Below are 18,196 nucleotides of genomic sequence, written 5' to 3'. Positions count from 1 at the left end.
TACGCCGCAGCGGGGCTGATAAGAAGCTCAGGGAATTAAGGGGGCACTGTCGGGTTAAACATCGGCCTGGAAACAAGCTCCGTGTCTCCGAGTGGTGTTACTAATAATAACTGGGAGATTAGTAACATCAGGGGAAAGAATCGTTTAAAATCCAGGCCTCCATCCTGCAAACCTTCGGCACGTGCTTCAGCCGCCTCAGGGCTGCGTAAAGCGCTTGGAGTCATGCCCGTGTTTGCAAGACTGGTGCCCTAGTTTGCTTTCTGCATATTGCTCAGCTTGGCCAGCGTAGCCGGGCCGGTCAGTTTCGCGGACCCGCCCCAGCAGCCCATGTGGGTGGGGCACAAAAAAGCCGCCACGTGACGAGCCAAGAGCGTTTCCACCCAGCCGCCGGCTGAGTCAGCGGAATGGGACACACAGCAACAGCAGACTACACGAGAGGCAGTGCCCGCAGGCAGGGCTGCAGGAAGGGCAGGTCTCCGGCCTGTGGTATGTAGGAAGTCAGACTAGGCCGTCAGCCTTGGAATCTGTGAATCGAGGGGTAAAACACGAGCAGCTCTTTCTGGACAGAAACACCAACAAACTCTGCATATTAGTTAGGGGACTCCCTGAACCCATGGGGCTCTCCCCTTGCTCTGTACCTGCTTGGAAGTAGGCAGGAGATGAGGGCTGCTTAACTGGAAACAACCTACAGCAACTTACCTCAAACAATTCATAGAATCATAGAATATCAGGGTTGGAAGGGACCTCAGGAGGTCATCTAGTCCAACCCCCTGCTCAAAGCAGGACCAATCCCCAACTAAATCATCCCAGCCAGGGCTTTGTCAAGACGGGCCTTAAAAACCTCCAAGGAAGGAGATTCCACCACCTCCCTAGGTAACCCATTCCAGTGCTTCACCACCCTCCTAGTGAAATAGTGTTTCGTAATATCCAACCTAGACCTCCCCCACTGCAACTTGAGACCATTGCTCCTTGTTCTGTCATCTGCCACCACTGAGAACAGTCTAGATCCATCCTCTTTGGAACCCCCCTTCAGGTAGTTGAAAGCAGCTATCAACCCCCCCCCCCCCCCACTCTTCTCTTCTGCAGACTAAACAAGCCCAGTTCCCGCAGCCTCTCCTCGTAAGTCATGTGCCCCAGCCCCCTGATCATTTTCGTTGCCCTCTGCTGGACTCTCTCCAATTTGTCCACATCCTTTCTGTAGTGGGGGGCCCAAAACTGGATGCAATACTCCAGATGTGGCCTCACCAGTGCCGAATAGAGGGGAGTAATCACTTCCCTCGATCTGCTGGCAATGCTCCTACTAATGCAGCCCAATATGCCATTGGCCTTCTTGGCAACAAGGGCACACTGCTGACTCATATCCAGCTTCTCAATTCCTCCTCCCTTATCAATAACCCCCACAGCAACCTTCCCCTCCTGAGCTGTTACCGTCTGTGAACCCCCCAAGACATACAGCAGGCAGCCAACTGGATTTGAACCCTAACCCTTTCACACCAAAACACAGAGTTCCATCACTTGAGCTAAAGGCATCAGCTCAGCTGAGCAGCAGAAGTAGTAGGCTATTATCCTCTATATGGACCTGCCCCCACACCCCAGCACCCTACATTTTATCTTGCCTTATTTAGCCCTTCAGGACAGCGGAGGCAGCTGTAGATTTGCAGAGCGTTGTGGAAATTAATAGTGCCGGGTACAATATTTTATCAAAAGTCCTCAGCCCGGGATTTTGCTGCTTGCAGCTCAAAGAGAGAACAGCTGCTGTTGCCAGCTCAATCACTCCATTAGAGGTGCTGCATTCTAGTTGCAGTAGGGTAAGGATGCACGGGGGCTGATACGCCAGCCAGCACAAGGAGCAGAGCTCTCTTGGGCGCTAGGGGAGCTGGCTCTGGGCATATGCTGGCAGCAAAGGGAGTCCCCGTCCTTTTGCAGGAAGTAATATACTCTCGTTTAAATCCCTGGCAGGTTAATAAACCAGGAGACATCTAAAGGGTGACGTAACTGAGCAGGCTGGCTCCTCGCGCCTTTGTGCTACGCTCGCTTCTCTTTATCAGGACTCAGGCAAAGGATTCCAGGATTTCAACTGAACTTGCTGCTTGGACACACCCTCCACTGCACGGATGTCAAGGGTCCATTCTGAGCATTAACCATTGGGTCCATTCTGAGAGAAATTAACCATTGGAACAACTTACCCAGGGGCGTGGTGGATTCTCCAGCACCGGCAAGTTTTACATCAAGACGGGCTGGTTTTCTGGAAGCTCGGCTCTAGGGATTATTGTGGGGCAGGTCTCTGGCCTGGGCTATAAAGGAGGTGAGACTGGAGGGTCACAATTGCCCTGGCCTTGGAATCCATGATCCTCTAGTCTGCCTTCCTGAGAGCACGGGCCAGAGAACCCACCCAGGGATCCTGCAGCCAGCCCAGTTTAGGTTGCCAGCTGCAGAGCTGGGGCCTGATCCTCAGCCCACTGAAGTCAACGGGAGATTTTCCATCAACTCCGACAGCCATTGGCGCAGGCCCCTTCCCAGCCTCAGGAGCTGAAACTGCTCTAAGTCCAAGGATCGATGGATCCATGATTCTGATTCGGCTCCAGCTCCAAGAGGGGCTTTGGCTGGACCCACCTGCGCTGTCACTCACACAGCAAGCCCCGTAATGGTGTAATCCAGAGCGTGGGGCCATTGATCCTACTGCAGTGGGATAAGAGACGAGCTCTGAGCCTGGCTGGCTGCTGGGGGAGAGGCCCCAGCTGGTGGAAGAGGCCAGGTGATGAGAGCCCTGGAGACCTCTGCTTATCTGCAGAACGGAAGCGGCACAGCCAGCTTCTCCCAACCCTGCCCTGCCAACGTGTCTCTGCCTTGGCCTGGAGGGAATCCAGTCTTCATGGCCCACCCCACTCGGCCCCTGGCCTCTCTGCTGAGGTAGTCAATGAGAATGGCCAGTGGTGAGGGTGGTCACGTGGATGCTTCTCCCACTGGGAACTGGCCTGACATCCACCACACCCTTCATACAAGGGGCCATGCAACACAGCCAGAGGGCAGCACCCTCCAGCCATCGCCAATCTTGGCTTGATCGGAATAATCTGGAGAGGAAAGGCCCATCTCCTGTGGCGTCGGGCCCCCCCTTCTGAATCTGCCAAGAGATAGAAGACTCCTTTGAGCCGAGTCAGGGCCCAATTCTGCAGGGGCTTGGGCATCTGAAACTTCTACTGAAACCACTGGGAGATGCAGCCAGGCAGGGGCTAGCTCAGTAAATACGCTTGGGACAATTTGAAACACTGCTCTAGTCTGCCCTGCGTAGCCCAGGCCGCTCCATCCCGCCCTGTTACCCCTGCAGGGAACCTGGTCACTCGGGTCCGACTCAGCATTTCAGTCCCCAAGAAACCCAACTGCTGTGTGGCCCAGGCAGGGACAGGAGGGACCGAGGGGTAGCCAGTGCCCAAGGAGGTTGATCAGGTGAGATGTGCCCACATGATCCATCAGACGGCTTGTGTCCCAGGCTGCAGAGGCAGGTGAAAACCCCCAAGGACCCTGCTCATCTGAGCTGGGAAATTCCTTCCCAGCCCCAAATCTGGGCATCCGTTTGGCTCCCAGCCTCGGTGCGACACCCCAACCAAGCACCGAAGACAGATTTAAAGTGTCGCGCTGCCGCTCGCCCCGCCTCAGCCCAGCCCTGCCCACGATGCACACAGGGCACGGGGAAGCAGCAAATCCACAATCAGACAATTCAACCCCGCCCGGCTGGCTTGAAAATGGCAAGAGACACCCCACACACACACACCTCCCGGAGCTCCCCTTCACTAGGAAACCTCAGCCCACGTAAACCGGAGAGCGAGGGGTCAGCATCACAGCTTTGAACCTCTACGTGGAGCCCCAGGAGCGTCTGTATCCATCCCCTTTCCCCCGGCGTCCCGGTAAAGCCAAGCGACGTTCGCCGGGCCCAAGGGGACGGTGACAGAGGGTGGATCTGTCAGATCCCCGTAGCGTGCAGCCTGGCATGCAGCATGGGGTGTCTACAGTGGCTGGGACCCTAGTGCAGATGGCCACTGCAGTTAAGAACCCCTCCGCCCACCTTCCTGTTTTTCTCCCACTCTCCTTAGGCAAATAACAGGGGGCTCTAGGGGCATCTCCGTCCCCTAAGGTACTTATGTGGTCTCTGTTCTCCCTGTGCTTCACAATCCTCAGTGTATAATGGGACAGTACTGCTTTCGCCACTGGATGGATAGAAACTGAGGCACAGAGACTATGGGCCAGATTGTCAAGGGATTTAGCACCTAAAGATGCAGGTGGGCGCCGGGTGGGCTTTTCAAAAGCCTCCAGGCACCTAAGTACCTTGAAAAATCCGGCCCTACGTCACATAGGCAATCTGCTAGCACCCAAACCACTGGACCCATCTCCAGGGGTGGGAACCTGCTTCTCTTTTCTTTGCCCAGCCCCATCCTTCCCAGATGGCTACAGCGCGGCTGGGGCATTCCGAGGTGGGGGAGCGGGGGTTTCCATCACAGCTCTCTCCTCAGGAGGGGAGTCAGAAGGGAAGGTTACAAACGCCACCAAGGGGCTGGGCCGTGTCTCTGCCCACACACCTGCCCCGTGAGCACGGCTGAAAGGTGGGAGACTCGGCCCCTGACGCCCTCGTACACAGCCAGGGGCCAGCTCACCGGGGTCATCGTCCTGCTTGTGAAGCAACTTCGCTCTGCGGCCCTGGAGCCAGCAGACCTATGAAACATCCACAGCCAAACCCAGATCACCTGGGGGCACCGGACTGGAAGGGACCTGCTGGGTCACCGAGCCCGGCCCCTGTTATCACAGGCAACCCCCACACACCAGCCCGATCACATGCCAAGCAAGCTCCATCTTCAAACTAGTGAGACTGTGTCTCCCCGCCGCCCGCCGCTACTGCTCTGACCGTGCATGAATTCCTCCCCCTGGCCCCGCCGCCACCGCTTCGACCGCGTGTTCCCCACAGTCTTTGCATTCCCAGCCTGAATTTACTCCTGGCCAGTTTCTCCCCATTGGCTCTTGGGCCACCACTGTCCTTTAGCTTCACTAGCTCTTCCCCCTCCCTGGTTCCCCGTCCCCAGGGGATTTACAGAGCAATCAGATCCCCTCTCAGCCTGCGTTTTGCCAAGCTCTTCCACCGTGCTTTCCTAAGACAGGCTCTCCATTCCCCGAGCCACCCTAGCAGCCCTCCTCTGCCCCGTGCCAGTCCCAATGCCTCTTTCTGGAACACGGGTAACCAGAATTGTGCACAGGATTCCAGGGGAGATCGTCCCCGTGCTCTGGCTGGAAACGCCTTGCCTGATGCGTCCTAAATCCCCTTGGAGTGGGCCGCAGCCGCTGGTCAGGCTGCAGTCACTCACCAGGGCTGGATTCCAGACGGCCCATGCAGTGAAAGGCGCCGGACCCTGTTTCCAGCGCCGTTTAGAGGGATACCTACCCATGACCCGGGCTTGAACGACCACTTTGACGCAGGCACCATCGTGGGTCTCGCTGGACAGCATCATCTCTTCCTTCAGGACCCCTTCTTTGTGCGCGGTGTACTCGCACTTAACACTGTAGCCTGGAATGGAGAAGGAATTAAAGCCAAGAGTCAATAGCCAAGCCCCTGGAAGGCAGCGTCGTGCAGGGGTTAGAGCTGGGAGATCTGGCCTACTCCTGACCTTGCCGTTGGTCACGGCAGCACCACCTCTGGGTCCCTCAACATCCCCCCCAATCCATACGTACCTAGCCCCACCTTGCGACAGAGCTGTACAGCCCTCGAACTGAGGCGCCCATTCCCACACGGTGCCTGGAGCCAGAAAGGAACTGGGGTAGCCAGCAGGCAATGGATAGAGCATGGGACTGGAACTCAGCAGACCCAGGCTCTACCACTGGATTGCTGAAGTGGGGATAAAGATGCTTACTGTCTTGTAAAGCGCTTGGCGACCGGCCCCCGGACACTCTCTAGGAGCCAGGTGGTAACGCAGGGAAGGGGTTAGGGTTGGCGAGGTTACAGATCCCCCTCACTTCCCAGGGCTGGAGAGTCAGCATGCTCAGGAAACACCTGCTCTAGAGCTCCACCGAGCACCAGCTGGTGCTTCGGATCAGTCCCGTCCATCACAGAGCGCGGGAGCTTCGCGGCGACGCCGGCTCTGGGCAGGGAGATGCTCTCCTGGCTCCCTGCAATGGGCTTGGGAAGCGTCCCTCTATTGCACCCCTGCCCAGCAGCCCCGCCATGAACAGTGGCCCATGCCAGGAGGCCATTCCACCCAGCAAGTCGACGGTTCGGCTCGCAGCTCCTCAACGCTGCAGACTATGTGGGGCTGATCTGTGCAGACCTGGGGGTTTAACCCATCAGAGGAGAGCAGGTAATGTTTCCCAGACGCCCGACGGACCGAGCGAGCTCTGTTAGGTGCGTCTGTGCTGAGGCAGAGCCGGTGGCATGAACCGTCTCTAACCAGGAGGGCCAGGGAGGTGACTAGATTCACCGTCTTGGACAGCAAAGCCAGTCAGAGCTGACAACCCACCCACTCCTCTAACCCAGCACCCCACAGAGCAGCCATGGGGAGGCGAGGAAGCGCAGCAACAGGAAACGGCTTCAAGGAATTCGCATCGGAGCCTGAGCTGAGCGATCGCTGTAGGTGGGACTCGCTGGTGCTGAATCCCATTGTATTGAGCAAGCGTAACGACCCGGCCCGAGGTCCTCAGAGGGGTTCGGACCTCGGCCCTTCAGCACCGCTGCACAGCCCGCTCGAGCTGAAGGAGCAACTCCTCTGGCTGGCAGCACTAGTGGGCTTTTATCTGCTGTGGACCAGCCACTAGAGGGGGCCACCGCATGCACTTTGCCAGTGTGACTAAAAGGGAGTCACTCGCAGGCCTTGCTCAGCCCTAGGCGAAAAGGTGCTTCGAGCCCCCGCTATGCTCCGGGGAGGGTGGGGGGGTGCAGAGCCGGGGCCCGGACATGCTGCAACTGCTAAGGGAGCACACGCTGCCCTCGTTTAGGGTCTGAGCCGCAGCACCCGGAGGCCCCAATCGGGATCTGGGTCGCACTGTACTGGGTTCTCTGCAGCTACGCGGCCCCTGTTTGGGGTGGGGGGTTTCGGGTTGAGAAAGGTGCAGCAGCTGCTGCTCCTGTGTGTGCCTCAGGGCCCCTTAGCACACGGCCTGCCCCTGCAGGGACCCCCCTCCAGCCACTGCTGCTGGGGTAGCCCCCTTCAACTAGGGTTGTCACCTTTCTAACTGCTGGTAACTGGACCCCCAAGGCCCCGCCCCTGCCCCGCCTCTCCCCCCGAGGACCTGCCCCCTGCCCACCTCTACCCCCGAGGACCTGCCCCGCCTCTCCCCCCGAGGCCCCGCCCCTGCCCCGCCTCTCCCCCCGAGGACCCGCCCCTGCCCCACCTCTACCCCGAGGCCCCGGCCCCTGCCCCATCTCTACCCCCGAGACCCCGCCCCTGCCCCACCTCTACCCCCGAGGCCCCGCCCCCTGCCCCACCTCTCCCCCCGAGGCCCCTGACACTCGCTGGATTGTCTCAAGGAGCCTGCCTGCAGGTAGGAGGCGGCCCCAGCTGAGCAGATACTGGAACGGGTTAATGACCCGGCACCTCCCCCCGACCCGCGGTAACCAGACTCCTGGTTCAGGTGCCATTTAGGGTTGCCAGGTCCCCTTTTCAGGCGGACTTTCTGGTCGAAAACTGGGCACCTGGCAACCTTAAATGGCCCCCGGACACAGAAGCCAAAACCCGGAGCGTCCGGGTAAAATCCGGACGGGTGGCAGCCCTCCCCTCGACGCTCCCTTCATCTGGCAGCAGCTGGCAAAACCAGGACTCAGCATCATTTCTCCACACTGCTCCTCGCCCTTCACACCCCGTGTTTCTCTCTCCCGCTGCACTAGGTCCGAGTGAAAATAAGCAGAGGCCACAAACTCGGATGGCCCCAGCCGTTCATCGCCCCATGTAGACGTCTCAGAGCTCTGTAATGGAGCCCATTTCCCCCGGGGCACCTGAGGCAGAGTGGGGACTGGAGCAGAATAGATGGAAGAACTGCAAGCCCTACAGCTAATCTGCTCTGGTACACGTGGCATTAGCCCCAAGGATCAGCTATCCCAGCTCCTGGACTGCCAGGGTCACCTTTACAATAAAGATCAACAGCCCAATAGTCAAAGTGAAGTGGGAAACTGCATGTGGGAAAACGGAGTGCCCAATTGCACGCCCAATTTCTGTTACTGTGTGTGAAAATACGGTACGTGCAAATACCCACTTTCTGTGCACACTCACAGTCACCACATTTGCACGTGAGGGGTGCCCCCTGGGCACAAGCTTCGTGAAGAGTTTGAACCAGTGGAACCGGAAGTCCCACGTGCGCTGGAGCTGAAGAGCAGTCTGTCAATGCAGATGATCAAACAGGTGCACAATTTGTCTCAGGAACAGGACGCAAGAGATTTGGGATGCAGCATTTAAACCGACAGGGACATGTTAAGGGAGCAATACGTCCCACTGAGAGAGATTCCAGAGCGATGCCAAAAACCACACACACCACGAACACAAAGGCAGCCCAACAACTGATGGACAAGGATGTAATATGCCGTAACGCTGACCCATGTCATGTGATCACAGCCAGGGCCGGTTCCAGGCACCAGCCCAGCAAGCAGGGGAAGGGGCGGCACGTCGGGCTCTTCGGGGCAATTTGGCGGCGGGTCCCTCGGTCCCTCTCGGAGGGAAGGACCTGCCGCCGAATTGCCGCCGAAGAAGAAAATGGCACGGTGGAGCTGCCGCCGAAGTGCCACCGATCGCGATCGCGGCTTTTTTTTTTTTTTTTTTTCCCCCCACTGCTTGGGGCGGCAAAAACCCTGGAGCCAGCCCTGAGCAGAAAGCAGCTTGGTAATCATTGGTAGCCTGGCCTGCCTTTCTCTCCGCGAGTTTGGACAGACCATAGCCACGACGCAGGCTTTGTTGGGCTTCTCCCCTGGAGCTGGAGAACCAAGGGTCAGTCTAGGGTGACCAGATGTCCCGATTTTATAGGGACAGTCTCAATTTTGGGGGCTTTTTCTTATATAGGCTCCTATTACCCCCCACCCCCATCCCAATTTTTCATACTTGCTGCCTGGTGACCCTAGGTCAGTCCTCCCCAAGCCACCTCCTAATGAGCTGGGCCTCCCCCCGTTTGAACCCTTCCTCCAATCCCAACATGCCTTGCAGCTGCAGCAGGGCGGGATGGCTCCAGCCCACAGTCCCTTCCTGTCTAGTGCGGGGTCGTACAGCCTGGCCCAGCTCTTTATAGCCGCTTTACGGGAGGTAGCGCTCTCCACTGCCAGTATAACTGTATCTGTATCTGTATGGGGAGGGTGGGTGGCTGCTTTAACTAGAGCAGGATAGCGAAAGCAGCAAATCTTTTCAGAGTAGACAAGGCCAGAGGTAAACAGCAGGGCTGGCCAGGAAGCAAGAATTCTGGGGATCCCTACACTGATCACTGAGCTATTAGTCATTTTCACCTGCTGGCGCTGCTGCCCCTTATATAAACAATTACACATCTCCACTGGGCAAGGGAAAGAGAAGCAGAGCAAGCACGGATTTGAACCTGGGTCCCCACAGTCCCTGAGTGTGCCCTAGCCACCAGACTATTGGCCATTCTTCAGTAACCTGTTCTCCCTCGCTGGCGTCGACCAGAGACTCCAGCCTGGACCTGAGAAACAAAGTTTCATCCAAACCGCTGGGTTTCCACACAAAGTGCCAGTTTTGACTAATCGGCTTTTTCCAATGAAAAGACATTCTGCCGAAAAATTCCCGACCAGCCAGAGCAAACTGGGCCCAGTCTCTCCCGATTAGACTGCGAGCGCTTTGGGGCGGAGACTGTCTTTTTGTCCTGGGTTTGTACCTAGTAACTAATAATGGCCTCTAATCGTTTCCAGCGCTGCTCTGGAAACCGCCTTTATTTCTCCGCTGGCCTTTGAGACAGGGTGGCTGGAAGGGGACACTGCATCCCAGGTGAAGGCATCCGAGTGGCCTCCAAACAGTGTCATTGTTATTATTCTCCTTCGCTGTAAGTGATCAGGGCCTCCGGATTTGTGTCCTGCCCCAGAGGAGCCAGGTTTCTAAGCTAAGAGTTATTCTCCCTTCAGCAGAGAATTCCCATGGAGGGAGGGGACCAGGTGCATTTCTGCCATGCAGGATGGAAGCTCTGGCTGATTCTTGCTCTTCTCCAGCACAGATCCCCTCCCCTGAATTCCTGAGACGCTCTCCGGGCCCCTTATCGCCGCGGAATGCAAACCATTCCAAAGTCCTCCCAGGAATCAGCAGAAAGCAGCCCTTGCCCAACCGCATCTCCCCACTGCTCTGATTGCAGCACTAGACTGGGAGTCTCCACTAGCCGTGGCATCTTCTCCTAAAGGGCTGCATGAATCCTCCTGCATGAACTGACACGGCACCTCCCGGCCGTTCACCATACTGGCACCCCGCTGCTTACCGCCGTACTGGGCCACTTTCTCTCTGGCTTCCCCAAACCCCAGCTTCCCAGACCCCAGCGTAGGCAGCGTGCTGCTGGCCACCTTCGACGAAACACAGACACACCGACTCCACCAGGAGCTAATCCAGCCCAGGCCTCCCCCCACAGCATCGCTGGAGCCAGTCTCTTTCTCCTCCAGTCCCTGCGGTTCCATGACTCACGGTGGGATCTTAGCCAAGCCAGTGGTAGAACTGGGGTTGTCACTCGGGGCTACCAGCTCCCTGCTCCAGCCATTGCACCAGCACCACAGCCGCCCACCTTTCCCTGGGACCTCTCTAAAGACCTGCCACCAGACGTTGCTCAGACCCAGAATCCAAAGCCCACTGGCAGGGCCGGCTCCAGGCACTAGCTGAGCAAGCTGGTGCTTGGGGCGGCAGACTGTTCGAGGCGGCATTCTGCCCAATCCTAGGGCGGCACGGCCGCTTTTGTTGTTGTTGTTGTTGTTCAGCTCCGGCCGCCCTGTAGGGGGCGGCGGCGCGGAGAACCAGAGCGCCCTGCAGGGCAGTCCTCTTCCTTCCCTCCCCGCCGACTGGAGCGGAGCCCTCGCGGCAGGCAGCAGGAGGCGGCGCAGCGGGAGAGGCCGCGTGGCAGCGCCCCCGCTGTAGCCCTGGCCGCCCCCTTCTCTCCCCCTCCCCCCAGAGCCGGTCCCCCTGCATCCACGCTCCGGCCGCGCCGCATGTTTTCTTTGCTTGGGGCGGCCAAAAAGGCAGAGCCGGCCCTGATCACAGCCAGGCACTACAGAGCTCTCTCTCACCAGCTCTCCGGTCCATTCCACACAACATACCCATTTGGAATTCTGCGCGATTACCCACAATGCTGTAGTATTTTCACCCGGTGCCCAAAAGATGCCACACACGTCACATGCCTCGAATGCCTGTTGGGTCCTGGCTCCGAAGAGATTATGATGTAATATGGGCATTGCAGTAAATGCCCAAGACCCAGCGTGCTAGGTGGTGTACACCGGCAATCAGCAAGACACGATTAGCCAGTCGGCCATCCCCATTCGAGTCTGAGGGAATGGCCCTGGCGAGGCAGACTGTGTATCAGTCACACACAGGAGTTCCCCCGATGATCCCGAGACAGGCTGAGCACCCGCAACTCCTGCTGAAGTCCAAGGGAACCGCAAATAATAGTGCATCTCAGGATCAGGCCCCGTCTACTGGCTTAGCACAGGATTGGGCAGTCTAGTCCTAGCTCTGACAGCCCAGCTCCGTGCCTCAGTTTCCCTAACTGTAAAATGGCGACAACGACACTTTGTGAAGCAGGGTGAGGTGCGAGGAGTAACGTACGTGGTGCTGGGAGCAGAGCTCGGAACAGACCCAGGAATCCTGACTCCTCAGGCCAGAATCTAACCCTGGGCCGCTTTGCAGGCAGCCAGACGGCTAAGCCAAGGAGAGGAAAAAGGAGTGGACAGACTGATAGGGAAGCAATGGACCCAGGTGTTTTAAGGAACAACAGGCAAATGAGGAGAGGCCGGCAAAGGACAGGGAGTGGGGAAAACCGTGGTGTTAGGGATGCATCTGGCTGGACAGATGGCAACCCAGGAGAAGGTTCCCCCCAGGCCTGACTGGGGAGATGGCTAATAAGGCCTGGCACCATCTGGCTCAGAGAAGAGAGAGCAACTTCCAAGAGAGTAACAGACGATCTATGGCCTCCGGGCAGCTCCACTCAGCTAGTTTCCTCAAATGCAATTTAAGGACCAAAATGGACTTGATGGACTTGAATTCTTGGTCTGCTCAGGGCTCATTTTAAAGCCCAACCCCAATGCGACTAGCTCACAGCAGATCTGAACCTGGCCCCAGAGCGCTGAGTTGTTTTCACATCTGACCTGAACCTGGCACTTGTAGCCACGTCTCGCCGGGTCTGGGCCGGGTGGCAAGGTCAGGCACAGAGCAGCGGGAGCCGGAGTCAGCGGAGCAGCACGGCTGGGGTGCTGCAAACAGACCCACCTCCTTCTGCCTTTCCCAAACCCGCCTGACCCACCGCCCTGCCCCCACCCCAGCCCTGCCACAGCCCTCCGCACCCCCAGGCAGTGGGATGGCCCCATTGTCCTGCAGGCACGGGGCAGCCCCTTCCCCTCCATCTGCTGCCACCTCCTGCCCGGCCCTGCAGCAAGGCTCTGGGCACAGGGTGGGTCGGGTGGCGCAGTGGAAGTACTCACCTGCAGAGCCCACCGAGCGCCACCTCTTTGGATTTCCTGTAGTGCTGCAGCAGCCCCAGGAGGGTGGCAGGGCAGGGCAGGGTGGCGGGGCAGGAGGTGCCCGGCGCGGTGTCCCAGCTGGCCACACTGCTCCCCTGCCAGCTGAGTCTGTCTAGCAAGGCAGGAAGCAGCTGGTGCGAACACACCGCTCCCTCCCTTGGCAGGGCTGCCTTCGCCAGCTGCCAGCCCATGTAAACAAAGGACTATTTGCCATGGCCCCAACCCTGCCAAGTCATCCCCCAGCGCCCGTCCCTGCCCTGTTCGGGCCTACTTGTAAAGCCCGACCCAAACCTGATCCCAGCATCCTCAGTCATTTCCACGCCTGCCCCAACCCAAACCCAACACCTGAGGTCGCGTCCCCTCGGGGTCAGGTCCAACTTGACAGTTCTTCCTCTGGATCTTAGGGTCAATATCAAGCCTGAGCCACGCAGCAGAGTAGAACCGTGCTCTGCCTTCTCAGCTTTGGTACACTTTACTCCCACAAGGCTCAGAGCCTTGCACGGGTGCAAATCACAAGAGTGGTGAAGATGCACATGCAAACTGCAATTTTTCAGAGGCTTATAACTTGACCAAATTTGGGCCGCTTTTCACAGGGACAGCAGAGGACATCTCTCGGACACCAGAGCTAGCCCCAGGCCTAGTTTCAAGTCCCTGCGACAAAGCATGGGGGCGCTAGAGCATTTCAACACAACTGTTATAAGAGTTGTTTTCTTTAACATGGGCACAACAATGTATTTTCCCCTAAACTCGTTCTCAAAGAACTGAACTATTTTTGCTAAAACTTAAAAAAAAAAAAAAAAAAAAAATCAGCTGGAGGCAGACGCCCAAGTGTGGAAAATTCCAGCCCAACTGGTTAAAGTTTGGTAAAGTTACAAGCAACTGAAAACAGGGACTTGTAATGGGAAGTGTCAGGTAACCTTAACTCTAGGTGGTGCTATCTATCATTCCTGCTTCTAAGGTATGAACAGCACCCAGCACTGATCTTTGATGGGGGTCGCTGGGCTCTGGGCACTGTTGTAATATAAACCACCAGCCAACCTTCCAAGTCTCCAAAATGCCTCCTGTAATTTGCTCAAAACTTGCCAGAAAGGTTCTATCTTAGGAGAAGCTCTGGCATGTGACAAGCCATGTGGATTGGAGAAGCGGTGGGTAATTCTGGCTTAGCACGGGGAAGCCAGCTTCAGTCTCACCAATGCATAGGATTGCCAGCCCTCCAGGCTCTATTTCCCGGAGGCTACTGAAGCCAAACTGGGAGATTTTAGATGCTGAAAGTCTGGCGGCGCAGCAGGGCTAAGGCAGGCTCCCTGCCTGCCCTGATCCTGCGCCGCTCCCAAAAGTGGCTGGCACATCCCTGTGGTCCCTGGGGGACCCAGATGGCTCTGCGCACTGCCCGCACCCCCAGCACCGATTCTGAAGCTCCCATTGGCTGGCAACTGTGGTCAGTGGGAGCTGTGGGGGTGGTGCTTGTGGGCACGGGCAGCGCACACAGCCCCATTCCATCACACACACACCCACACACACCCCGGGGCCACAGCACGGGGACATGCCAGCCACTTTTGGGAGTGGCACAAGGGCAGGCAGGGAGTCTGCCTTAGCCCCGCTGCGCCGACGACTGGGAGCCCCCCAGTAAGTGCCTCCTGGCCGGAGCCTGCACGCCCCACGCCCCCTGCGCCCCAAACCCCTGCACCAGGCTCAGCCTGGAGCCCTCTCCCACACTCCGAACCCTTCGGCCCCACCCCGCAGCCCACACCCCCTCCCACACCCCAACCCCCGCCTCGTGAAAGTGAGTGAGGGTAGGGAGAGCGAGCGACAGAGGGATGGGGGATGGAGTGAGCGGGGCGGGGCCTCGGAGAAGGGGCAGGGCAGGGCATGGGTGATTAGACAGTTGGCAACCCTAGCAATGCAGGGTCTATTGTAGCCAGCATTCCCTCACTACCGGAGATCGGCAGTACCCTACATTGTCAGAGGTCGCTGACCCTTAGATCGTTTGGCTTCTCTCCCCGCTCCATGAACAGAGCGCTCTTGTGTTTACCGGGGAGAAAGTTCCAGGTCAAAGAAACATGCTGAAAGGTGGCAAGGTGTGTGCTCCCTGATCTCTGGGGGGAGGGAGTTCCAGAGGCCAGGCCAGCTGCTGCGATAACGCCATCTCCACCTCCCCCAGAGAGCTCCCTCGCTCCTGCAGAACACCAATTTTGGAGCAGGCCCTCAGTGTGGACAGAGTCCTTGACTGGTCCTTGATCTAGACAAGATCCCGCCCGTCCAGGGCTTGGGAGATCAGGGTTGGATACCTTTCTACTAGATCCAGTTCCAATTCCTCGCTGCCATTCTTTAGCAGGCAGGACGAGAGTCATTCCCCACAGGTTCCACAATCTAGAGCCGGAGGCAAGGCCCAGCGCGGTAGATGTCAGACAAACTCCTCGCGATTCACACCTAGAGGGATTACTTGGATAACCGTCCTCAAGAGCGGGAGAGAAACCACCCTGAGAACGGCCTGCATGGCAGTGTCCGAGCAGGTCGCATGGCCCCTCCTGGGCTGGCTATCGGGGCTCTTCGGGGCGGGGACCCCCTTTCTCATTATGCTTTCACACACAGTGCCCAGCACAACCGGGCTCCGATCCCGGATGATGGCTCTAGCCACAACTGCCGTCTATTAGCAGCAGCCATCTGGCTGCTTTTCTTAAGCCTCGCCGCTCAGAGAAGCCGCCTCGGTAGCAGAGACTCCACTCACGGACAAATCTTTCATCTGAACGCAGAACCCCGCCCCAAACCACCGAGCCGGGGAATCCCGACTGCTCGAGCGTGACAGCGGAAGAACACGCTGCTGCCAGCGACTGTTCCACCCGCAGCACCGACACGGAGAGCCGCTGACGGGTTTGTTCAGCGGTCTCTTTAAAACACCACCTGCCACGTTGTTCCTGCCCGTCCCCCAGCGCCCAGCAGCTCTTTAAAATGCAGCAAATAATAAGCATCAGTCCATGCAGGCCACGTTCACAGTCTCGCTTTCACTGGGGACCTGCTGTTACCTTTCACCAGAGGAGGTGGTGATTCCACTGCGATACCAATGTTAGCAGCTAAGCCAGGGGTCGGCAACCTTTCAGAAGTGCTGTGCCGAGTCTTCATTTATTCACTCTAATTGAAGGTTTCATGTGCCAGTCATACATTTTAATGTTTTTAAAAGGGCTCTTTCTATAAATCTTTAATATATACCTAAACTATTGTTGTATGTAAAGTAAATAAGGTTTTAAAATGTTTAAGAAGCTTCATTTCAAATTAATTTAAAATGCAGAGCCCCCCGGACCGGTGGCCAGGACCTGGGCAGTGTGAGTGCCACTGAAAATCAGCTCGCGTGCCGCCTTTGGCACACGTGCTATAGGTTGCCTATCGCTGAGCTAAAAGATGTAAGCCCATAGAGTTTGAGGCCAGATGGGATCATTAGATCATCCAGTCTGACCTCCTGGCTAGCCCGGGCCAGAGAATCCCAGCCCTAGCACTTGTGTTTGGCTAATGCCGGGTTCCTCAACCCAGAGGCCAGGACCCAGAATTGGGTCCCCAGAATGTTTCAAAGGGTCTCATGGCAGCTCCTGTCCCACGGGGCTGGCTGGGCTCGGACGGCTGGGCTCGCCTCCCCTGCTCCAGGCACTGCAACCTCTAGGGTCCCTGCGCCACTCAGGTTTGGCCCAGCCGTCATGACAATGGAAGCCCAGCTAGGCCAAAAGTGAGTGAGTGGCACTGCAACCCTGTGAGCCAAGGCACAATTCCACTCTCCCAAATTTGGTCCAGGCAAGGGGGTGGGGCCAAACCTGAGTGGCAATGCAACCCCAGAGGTTGCAACGCCTGGAGTGGAGAGCCAAGCCCAGCCAGCCCCACAGCACAGAAGCTGCCACTGTGGGGTGAGTGCCGGGCAGGACCCGACCCCCTGGGGGGCAGCACCTGACTGAACCACCCCAGGGTAGGGCTGTAACCAGGGCGCAGCTGCAGGAGCGCTCAGGCCAGCAATGCCAGGGCCAGTCCTGCACAGAGGAGCTTGGGGAAGGAGTGCCATTGCTACCTCCTGACTCACCTCAGCAGATCACCCAGCCTGTCTGGGTGGGGAGTGGTCCCGCATGCCCCCCTCCCACACGTCGCTGATGGCAGGGGCTGCAAATATGCTTGCTTGCCCCGGGAGCTAAAACACCTAGTTACGGCTCTGCCCCAGGGCCTCCACCCCTGGGTCGCAACAGGCCTGGAACATTTACAGAGGGGTCGTGAGCCCAACAAGGTTGAGAACCGCTGGACTGAAGCATCTTCCAGAAAGGCAGCCAGGCTTATGGGAACACAAAGAGACAGAGAATCGGCCCCTTCCCTGGGCGGTTTGTTCCAGCCGTTAATCACCCGCCCTGTCAAAAACCTGCCTCCTTGCCAATGTGTCGGGCTTTAACCTCCAGGCCTGGGGTCTTGTCCTGCCTTTCCCCTCAGCTCCTGGCCTGGGATGCTAGCCCCCCCCCTCCCCCCCGTCCCCCTGCCCCTGCAGCCTCCGCTCACTGCACCGCGGGCGCAAGGCTCTGGGCAGTGGGGCTGTGAGCTCCTGGGGCAGCGCAACTGCAGAGCCCGGCCTGACCCGGTCTCTGTGCTGCGCGAAGCATGGCTGTAGCGCCGCCAGCCACTGGTGCTCTAGGCAGCGCGGTAAGGGGGCAGGGAGCAGGGGGCTTGGATAAAGGGCAGGGGAGTTTGGGGGGTGGTCAGGGGCCAGGGGTGTGGATAGGGGTGGGGGCAGTCAGAGGGTGGGGAACAGGGGGGTTGAATGGGGGAGGGGGTTCCAGGGGCAGTCAGGGAGAAGGGGTGGTTGGGTGGGGCAGGGGTTGGGGGGGCAGTTAGGAAGGAGACGGGGGATTGGATGGGGAGGCAGGGGGCAGTCAGGGGCGGAGATTCTAGGGGCGGTCAGGGGACAGACAGCAGGGTTGGTGGATGGGGCAGGGATCTCAGGGGGGCTGTCAGGGGGCGAGAAGCAGGGGGGGTCAGATAGGGGGCAGGGGCTGGGCCACGCCTGGCTGTTTGGGGAGGCACAGCCTTCCCTAACCAACCCGTCATACAATTTCTGAAACCTGATGCGGCCCTCAGGCCAAAAAGTTTGCCCGCCCCTGCTGTAAGGCATTTTCTCCAGCCCCTGAATCACTGCTATGGCTCTTTTCTGCACCCTCTCCAATTTCTCCACTTGCTTTTGAAAGTGCGGGCACCAGGCTGTACATGCAGTGTCAGGGTCGGTCGCACCAATGCTGCACCCTGAGGTGAAACCGTCTCCCTGCTCCTGCTCGTACTCCCCTGGTGATACACCCAAGGATCGTATTAGCCTTTTTGGCCACAGTGGTGCACTGGGAGCTCATGCTCAGTTGTTGGTCCCCTGTGACCCCTAAACCCATTGCACTCACGGCTTGCTGGGATACGGGCCCCCATTCCGTAGCTATGGCCTACATTCCGCATAGCTACATGTGCAACTTCGCATTCGGCTGCATTAAACACATCAACATGGAATTAAGCGCTATGCCTCTCTCAGAG

The 18,196-nt window shown here is 58.0% G+C and overlaps 1 protein-coding gene across 2 annotated transcripts in view; it reads right to left on the bottom strand.

Moving 5' to 3' along the window:
* ADISSP (adipose secreted signaling protein) overlaps positions 1 to 18,196 on the bottom strand; it is a 161,262-nt gene that overhangs the window by 9,315 nt on the left and 133,751 nt on the right. For both annotated transcript variants that reach the window (XM_054029817.1, XM_054029816.1), the window contains one exon: positions 5,426 to 5,548. In XM_054029817.1, coding sequence (XP_053885792.1) covers positions 5,426 to 5,548 — 123 coding nt within the window. The remainder of the gene's footprint in view (positions 1 to 5,425; positions 5,549 to 18,196) is intronic.

Source organism: Malaclemys terrapin, chromosome 5, assembly GCF_027887155.1.
Source record: "Malaclemys terrapin pileata isolate rMalTer1 chromosome 5, rMalTer1.hap1, whole genome shotgun sequence".
In the NCBI taxonomy this organism is placed as follows: Eukaryota; Metazoa; Chordata; order Testudines; family Emydidae; genus Malaclemys; species Malaclemys terrapin.
Note: the sequence above shows the minus strand (reverse complement) of the source record. Positions and strands in the feature narration are given on the sequence as shown.